General features: G+C 37.8%; 1 protein-coding gene across 3 annotated transcripts; it reads right to left on the reverse strand.

Annotated features, from left to right (window-relative positions):
- Positions 1-158: 158 nt before the first annotated feature.
- LOC147868328 (uncharacterized) lies at positions 159-6963 on the reverse strand. 3 transcript variants are annotated; one of them, XM_087317929.1, is made up of 7 exons: positions 6806-6963; positions 4886-5272; positions 4206-4580; positions 1924-2097; positions 1745-1851; positions 1172-1644; positions 159-1010 (listed from the first exon to the last, which is right to left on the reverse strand). In XM_087317929.1, exons 2-7 carry the CDS (start codon positions 5225-5227, stop codon positions 421-423), a joined length of 2061 nt encoding a protein of 686 aa, XP_087174055.1. In that variant the 5' UTR covers positions 5228-5272; positions 6806-6963; the 3' UTR covers positions 159-420. The 3 variants fall into 3 exon arrangements, with proteins under 3 accessions (XP_087174055.1, XP_087174039.1, XP_087174047.1); XM_087317913.1 differs by lacking the exon at positions 6806-6963 and adding an exon at positions 6510-6776; XM_087317921.1 differs by lacking the exon at positions 6806-6963 and adding an exon at positions 6279-6407.
- Between the last annotated feature and the right edge of the window lie 2372 nt (positions 6964-9335).

The following is a 9335-nucleotide window of genomic DNA, read 5'->3' on the forward strand; positions in this document are numbered from 1 at the left end:
ACACCAATTTGGACCAAACCTTGAATTGAAAATCCTCTTATTCTCACTGGCTAGAATTTGAAGTGAAATAAAGACGGCTTCATGGCCTTATAAAACATTGAGAAGCCATCCAGTGCACAAAGCCTTTATAGACCTTACATTGTTTTGTACGCAAAACATCTGGAAAGACATTTATAGCTTCAAAGTTTCACCATTATTGCATTGTTCGGAGTTACATAGTCATGACTCATAGAACTACATAACTAACCAATTTCTATGCTTTAAAATATACACGAGAGGTTCCCGAAAGCCAAAAAGCAAACATAGCTGTCTTTTTGTTTTCTTTTTACAAAAAACAAAAAATTTGTTTTAAGAGATATAATTCAAAGAGAGAAGAAGCTGGACATCCTATCAAAAAGCAAGACATCAATTTTGTAAACCTCACTCAAGAAAATGCGGTTGAGAAGCAATTCGGGGAAGGTACACTAAGTCCACATATGAGCCGCGAGATGCTACTGTGGGTGTTCCTGTTTCATTAGTACAGTTTTCTACCATTGGATCCCAACAAATATCCCTATCCTGAGTATTCGGCAAGTATCCATGTCTAAATTCAACTAGATCTTTGGGAGCTTTCTGAAGGCAGCATGGTTGTTCGCATGAATGTGAACCCGCATTTCCCACAATAGTCTCTTGAGTGTTAGTTCTTCCCAAGGAAACTGTATGAGCTGAAGGAGTGGGTGTGATTGGCTCACCAAGTAAATGTAATGACAGCGCATTAAGAGCTTGTTTCTCTGATGCTTGTATCATCGGAGAAGCTGCTCTCTCCCATGCTAAAGAACCCTCCCTCAGATGCGAAGGTGAACTTGTCCATTGATTGGTCTGGAAGTGAACACTACTTGCAGATGGAAATTGCCGAGTATAATCATTTTTACTTTGCAGAATCTGTCGGTCAACATGTAGAATCTCTCTCTTTGGTACCTCCTCTGTCTCACTGCTACTGCTACACTCAGTTGATCCCCTCATATCAATCACTGCAGAAACAAATTCATCAATAACAGAAACATAAATAGCAAACTTAATACTTAAGCAACAAACCGAAGAGCACACTCAATACATAACAAACTAATATGCAGACTTCATACTTCATACACACATAAATGCAGAGGACAAGGGGCATCATATATGCACATGCCTGAGCTAGGAGATGCACTTGAAAACTGTAACTGAAAACCTCCTTGGGGGTGTTGAATTCTTGGAGGTCCTCCAAAATCACTGTGTTTCCGAAGTGTTTGTTGCATGGACTCACTTTGTAATCCTTCTAATGTAAACCTGCTCTCAACCATATGATGATGAGTAAGTTGTGAATCATTCTGTGGTCCTTGAACTGTATGATGGCCTTGGAAACTGTCGACGCTACATAAAGCATGCTGCAGATGATCATTCAACCCACTCATAGTTAACGACTGGACAGATGGATGGTCCGAAAGGACAGTCTGGTAATGCAGACTGTGTTGTCTATCGATTTGTATGTTACGATTGTCATAAAAGCATGAATCTACTATAACAAGGTTTTTCTCATGAAGTGCTTTAAGTCGCATATCACATTGCAAAAGCTTTTCAAAATGTCGATTGAGGACACCCACTGGAAATTGAACCGAGTGATGCCTAGAAATGCAACATCAGAACAAAGAAAAAACTCCTTAGATACAAACTTTGTAGGGGGTGTTTCGGTAGATATTTCAAATAAAAGAATAAAGGTATAAACCTGCAAATTGTGGCCTGCCCATCTGTGAAATCTGATGTGGATTGCCACAATGTATGTTTTCTGGGTTGAGGATTTATTTCCCTAAAGAACAGTGGTGGTCTTGATAGCTGCAGAAAGAGAAAACATATAAATATAAAATATGATAATAATACACCTGAATAGATGTATTCATACACTACCTCAATGTCTAAAACTGCAGACTGGTCTTCTAGGAAGCTGGCTCTTAAACCTGAAATGTCTGACCACTGCACTTCCATCTTACTCTTCAGACTGCTGTCCAATACTTCCCACACAAGCTTTCGTTTCGCATAGTAACATTTGGCTACCAGATCTCCATCATATCTAGAGATACACTGTAATAAAGGAAAAACACTAAGGTAACACACCAGATAATTGTATGTATTGTGATGAAACGTTAAGGTAATACACCAGATCTCCATTTTTGAAACACTTAAATCTAATATTGAAATACCTAAGGCAGAAAATGTAGCCAAGTTGCCATGTCAATCAAATTCACAGAAATTTAATATATTTCTATAGCTTCTTTGTACATTCTATTAGAAGAACCTAAAATAAGAAACTCGAATAGTGGTTTAACAGCCTTCCTGATGGGTACAATGTGGGTAAGAACGAAGGGAAGGAAAAATGTGGAGGCACAAGCACTATACTAAGGATTAATTAACTTCTTCCTTTCTGATCTGTGGAATTTCTGGAAGAAACGACCAAAAAAAGTAGAGTGACTTTATATGGATTAGTTAATGAAGTTGAACATAAAAATACTCGATATTCTGTTACACTCCTTGGGGATATTAGAACTCTATTGGCAGAACTCAAATAATGCTTTGGTATGCCAACTCTACCTTCTTCTGATCACCTCTCTTGGCAGAACTCAAATAATGCTTCAGTATGCCAGCTCTACCACCTTCTGATTTCTTTTGGCTGGCCAAATGGTATAGTATCCTATCCCTTTCTTGGAAATTTTGAGAACACATCTTGAGTCTTCTCATCCTTATGCATAATAGAGAAAGACAAATAGCTACAGTCACTGCTTTTTTTAGCTTGGGTTGTCAATTACTAGTTCAGAAAGCACGTCCTGTGAAAACTTCTATAAATGAAGATTAGTTATGATAAGAAGCAAATACATGCACAACATGAAACAGAGAAAGTAAATTATGCTACAATCTCTACAAGAACCTAAACTGCAAATGGAAAAAGAAAAATGCATCTCCCCTTCTCTATAACATCATTAAAATGAAGAGAAGGTCTGAGTGCAAAACACAGAAAACAAACTACAGACAAGTAGAAGACAAAAGACAAAACTAGCATACTTCAAAAACTACCATGTGGATAGAAGACATATCTCATGGAGGTTTAGACACGAACTATGGTTTGGTGCTGAGAGAGGCAAGGGGCTAAATGGGAGTTTTTCAGTCTTAGAATCTTGGAATGCTCTTCTTATAGAAAGAGCTTTGAGGCATAGTCCAATATACTGGCGCTTGTCCTTCTACCATGTAACCTACTTACTTCCAGCAGGTAAAGTTTTGTTTCTTAAATAAATAAAAACTACTTCCAGTGTTTGCTGCACATGCAGTGGCTTATTATCTAATAATTTAATGGATTATCTATGTTTATCCATCAGCAGTTCTATTAATCACAAGATAAAAAGTAGTTTTACAAAACCTGCAACTTCTCAGCCTACTATCAACAAGCAAAGATAATAAGGCCATTGTAAAGCAGGTATCTCATGTTGTCCACCAAGAGACTTCAAAAATATCCATCTTCAACTACAACATGGCGGAGTTACATTAACCAATATGTATCAGAAAAGTGTGAAACAGCAGGAAGAATGCTTTCCAATAGTAACTAAATTGCAGCTCAGAAAGTGCCAATGCAAACATAAGAAATCTGTAACAATGTTGAGATTTTTGACCTTGACCTAAATTCAGTCTTTCAGTAACAAGCACCATCAGTTTCAACAAAAACCTGATGGACAGAGACACTATGAAGGAGAAGTCCTTGAGTCCTGCCTTAAAATGAATTCAATTAAGTTTCTCTATCATATTTCTTTGATCTTGTAGCTTTTATGCACATTGAGCAGAATCCTGCCATTCAGTGACAACATCGGTCATTTCAAAAACGAACTGATTGTTAGCGCCACTGTGAAAAGTTTTGATCTCCTTGCCTTCCTCATTTCTAAAATGGATAATGAGTATGTCTCTACATGGTCTAGTAGTCATATCTCATCTTTGTCTTTCTTCAGGAATAGATAAATAATTATGCCCCATCCACATACTCAGAAGAATAAAATGAGAGATATGGAAACACAAAAAGAATAAAATGTTCTCAACCTCCAAGGAATTCTCATTAGAGAGAGATATGGAAGCACAAAAGAATCAAATGTTTTCAACCTCCAAGGAATTCTCATTAGAGATGAAAGTACAACATAGGAAACTGTCTTTACCTCCCATGTTCCAACACGTAGCTTTACAGCAGGGAAGTTAGCTGCTTTCAGTTTGTCTTTGTCAGAAGAAGAAGAATTGCCAGGTTTATCGATCTTTCCACCTTTGTCACAAACATCACCACCTTCATCCTCGTTATGTGAAAGCCTTCTCTGGATAAGGTCTAGCAAGGATGGACTTTTTCTTAGATTTAAACCCAGGGGACTCGGCTCATTAAGAAGATTGAGCTGGTTCGTAACATCAGTACTTTGAAATCTCTTCATCATGCAACCATCTTCATCACCTAGATGGTCAGAAACATCCTTTTTTCCCACAGTTTCTTGTGGTGCAGAAAATAAAGGAACACTCTTCGTTTCTCTTTCTAGCATTGGATGTATCTGCAGAAATACAATATATCCAGCAGTTTAGCACTAGGAACCATGCTTTTTACGGCACCAGAAGTGTATGAAATCAGAAAGAGCTCAATAGAATCTAAGTGTATGAAATCAGTAAGAGCTCAATAGAATCGATACGTAATACATAAAATCAATCAGAAGAACTCAGTCAGCAACAAGTGCATACTCTTCTCAGGCCAACAAAGATATGGAATGCACAAACTTTGACGGCAATATAAAGATCAACAAAGACATCAATGTTGATAATTCATACAGAAAAAAGAGAGAAAAAGATAAACATATCCAACCTGTACGTGCTGAAAAGTTATATCACCATCGTACTTTGGTCTTTTCAAGCTGGGAAGCTCACCACTGTCTGAACTGAAGCACATCTCAGTTTCAACTTTGGGGATCTTGGTCAGACTGTTTCCCACAGGAGCATAGATTTCTCTCTCAACAGGACGCTGAGCATTGAAATTAAATGACTTGTAACCATCCCAGGAATCTGCAAGAACTGCTCCACGATAAGCCGAGTTGAATAGTGGAGGTTTGTCAGCATTTGTCGGATTCTTCATGTTTTTATATGATCCCATGGAGCTAGTAGGGGTGCTTTCTAGAGGTAATTTGAAGTGCCTATATGAATGATGCATCAGATTCTGACCAAAAAAAGATCATTTGAACAGCAGTATGAGATCCTGCAGAAACAAAAGAAAAAGAGTTATCATTGCAGAAGCAAAACTAAGGAAATCCTTATATTTGCTTTTGCAGTAGAAGGTGTTTTAGAAGCGAAAATCAAAGGAATCACCATAGGAAACCCTAATCAAGACCTTGTATCTATAGGATAAGGTATGCCAAAAAAGGCATCATAAAAAAACCTAGTTCATACCATACTTTTGAAGAATAAAAAAATGGAAGAAATTATCAACCTTAAACTTGCTTACGTAGCATAAAGTCTTGCACAAGAAAAACTGACGCAATCACGTAGAAACCCCTAATCTAGACCTTAGTTTAGCAGGATAACAGGCGACAGATGCAAAAACCAAAGAATGCATTGTCACGCACCTTAATCTAAGTCTTAATTTTGTGATAAAAGGTGCTGCAGAAACGATAATTGAAACAATCTTCATTGGAGACCCCAATCTAGACTTTACATTAGAAACACAAGATTGTGGGGAGGGAAAATATAATAAAAAAACTAATCTAGAGCTTGCTTTCTTTTGCAGCATGAGTTTGTGTAAAAGCAAAAATGGAAGAAGGCAATCATAAGAAACCTAATCTATTCCTCACTTTTGGAGTGTAAGGTCTTGCAAACGAAAGCATCAAAAGAACTCTAACCTAGAACTTGCTTTTGCAGTGTAAGATCTCAGAGAAGCAAAAAATAAATGGAATTTCCATCAAACCATAAGCCAGACCTTGCTTGTGCAACAGCAAAAATTGGAGGAATTGTCATATGAATGCTAACGTCGACTTGCTTTTGCATAATAAACAAGTAAGTTAACATAACAAGCTCTAATCTAGACCTTGATATTGCAGTCTAGGTTCTGCAGAATTAAGACAAGCAGAATCATCATAAGGAACTCTGACCTAGAAAAATGACTCTTCTCAGACGCAGCAGACCATACCAAACCCTATGTTAGACAATAAACAAATCAGACCATGTACAATCCCTAATCCAAAACACAACCCATGGAGAACCCTAACCTCAATTGGAAACGCATTCAGAACCTGCGAGAGACCTCCAAACAGGCAGTTTGGTGGAGATTACAGGCTGATGTAGTGAAAGGCGGCCGTGGAGGAAGTTCTAATTGGACAGAGAAAGAAGGAAATCCTAACTTAATCACTGAAAACAAAAATATTAAAGTTCAACTTTTAACTTCGCTTGGCTCTCGGTGTCCAGGTTAATTTTCTCTCTAACTCGCTCTCAGTTTTCACCTTGATTCTTTTTGCTACTGACTTCCCTTCTTCGTTCTACGTTCTTCCTTCGACAACTGACAGATCCTTTCTCAGCGTGCAACTCAGGTCTCTTTCCTACAGCTCCAATTCCTACAGCTCCGAGAAGTATGTATCTGCGTCTTGATCTCTCGGGTCTGGATCTCAATTCATTATTCCTCTGAACTGATTCCTTGTTCTCCTCATCGCTCTTTTGCGAATATCTCTATTTATCTTATCTTTTTTGATCCCGCTTTTCTTTACCTTCAACTACTCCGCTCCTTCTGTTTTCTTTTTACCTGTTTCTCCTTCACCTTCTTCACCTTCATCTTCTTCACCTGCGCCCGAAATTCTCCATCTCCGCCTTGACCTAAGCCTTCGGCTTCTTCTTCCACTTCTTCTGCTTCTGCTGCTTTTTTGTGTTCGAAAGATTCTGCACACTGTGTGTGTGTGTGTGTGGTGTTGTGCGTACCGAACGCAGAGAGAGAGAGAGAGAGAGAGAGAGAGAGAAAGAGAGAGAGAGAGAGAGAACGCACAGAAAAAAAGCAAGAAAGAGAGCTTCTCTGCAAAAATCTGGACTTCCGTATAAGTACTATTGCACGTGTCCATGCTGACGTCACGTCCCCGTGTGGTCCCGACTCCCCCCGGCCCTCTCCGCTTTCACACCTGTCCTCCCCAGACCCACGTCGCCCCGCGTTTTATTTTTTTATTCACTGGTAAAACAAAAAAAAAACCTCGTAACCTAAATTTGGCTACCGCATTCCCTTATTTTAATATACCACTCTAAATTTGGCTGCGAACCATAAAATAATTATTATAATCTCTAAATCTGGTCCAACCTCGTAATTATGCAATAATTTGACTGATTGCTACTATCGATATATTTTATCGTCTCTGCCATTTATTTAGACAATTAGACAATAATAATTAAGCCTCTATTTTTGTTTCCAAAACCTCAAACCTCCCGATTTTTAGTGAGCTATTAGAAGAAATAAAATCAAGGATTGGACGCCGACAAATAATGCCAACATTTTAAATTTGTTGGCTACACATTTATAAGTCTTTACCTTTCCGAGGCTCTTGCTCTCAAATCAAAGATTCTGGATTCTTGCAGTAAATTGGAATATATTTATCCCTTCGATTCCGAGATGGAATCTCTGTGTGGATCTGGAAACCTTAGAGTGTTTATTGTTCCAAATTTAAAACTCGATTTTTGTTTCCGACATGGATTCTTAAGATGTTTAATGGAAGACGATCGGTGGTCATTTCAAGTCTCTTGAGCTGATTTCCGAGCAACACCACGTTCCACTGAACTTAAAACCAGTAGGCTTGAGATTATTTATACCTTTGATTTCAAACTTTCGAAAGTGACCAACATTGTTCTCGATCTTGCATGGTTTTAGCCTTGCACACCCTTTGCCAAATGATGCTTAAATAAACACCACGTACATCAATATTGAAGCAAGTTTCATCAATGAAAATTGACCGTGGTGGTAGAGACCCATGCACACGTTATCAAACAAACATACATGTCTAGAAGCATCGCTTTGGACGCACATAGAAATACACAAGTAGACAACACTAAAATCCAACCACACTACATTGCGTCTGGGGCTTGCCACCTGCTATGCACCATGAGCTTGCAAGACATTATGTCAAATCACAACAATGATGCATTTACGAACTCATAACTAGAGCGATAAAGGGATTAACAACTTTGACAAATGCTCTAAATATCACGTGACATTCACAAAAAAGGCACAACTATTCCCACCTTAAAATATAGGTTTTGCACAAAGGTTTCAAACTAGGATTCTCAAAACATTAGGTTGCCTATACAACGGTAGACTCCAACAACTATTTTAAATCTCCTCTCTTTGTCGACATAAACTAACACAAGAAGGCCAAAAAAACAAATTGTTTTCCTCCTTTAACACCCTCCTCAATTTTGTTACCATTCATTGTCGTTGCAAGGGTTATGTCATGGAAGGCTAGGCTTAGCGTTTTGTGAACTTGACACAAGGGTAGCCTCTCAATGTTGAGCTTGACAAAATTTAATCACGCACACATTGGTTGTTTAGAAAGCTCATTGGAAATCACTCTCTCTACCTTTGTGGTTATGATTGAGGCAACATCGTGCATTTATCGTTACATTTTCTTTTACCTTACCTTGGTGTATCAAGGACGTTGAAGAATGTGTATTTGGACATGCATTAGAAAGGCACATTCTAATATTCAATATTCTTATAGTATGATTGAAAAACAAACATCTTAAAGACATAATTGGAGATGTATGTTTTTGAAAGTCGGTTTTTTTTATGATTCTTACATGTTGATGGTATGTCTCTTTAAAGCCTTCCCTAACCTCATGGCCATTTTTTGTTTCTTTCCACTCTTGCACACCACCCATTGTATTTGGCAAGTTGATATAATAGTCCAATTTTTGTGTTGAAATTTGCATGGTCATCACTTTTGATGCATATGATATTGGGCCACAATTTTGGTAAGTGTCAACCTATTCTAAATTTTTATACAAAACAAGCTGGCAAAACTCATGCCTAAAATATTACATAAACATGCATATAAAACTCCAAGAAATCATCTAGGAAAAATACACAAAGGCCCCCCTCATTCAAACAAACATATGAATGTGTCTACACTCATTTGAAGTTCGAATGTACATAACAAAAGAAAATTAACCATTAAATCATAGTGTTGGTATTGTCTTACATAACATTGACAATTGGATGTTAAATCAATAGACAACATACTCTCTTGTAAAGATTCTACTTTATATGGTCTAGGTTGAAGAATATAGGTATGGATGCT

This window comes from Azolla caroliniana, unplaced genomic scaffold (assembly GCF_043228905.1).
Source record: "Azolla caroliniana isolate FFs.n. ecotype wild unplaced genomic scaffold, voAzoCaro1.0.p SCAF_1, whole genome shotgun sequence".
Lineage (NCBI taxonomy): Eukaryota > Viridiplantae > Streptophyta > Polypodiopsida > Salviniales > Salviniaceae > Azolla > Azolla caroliniana.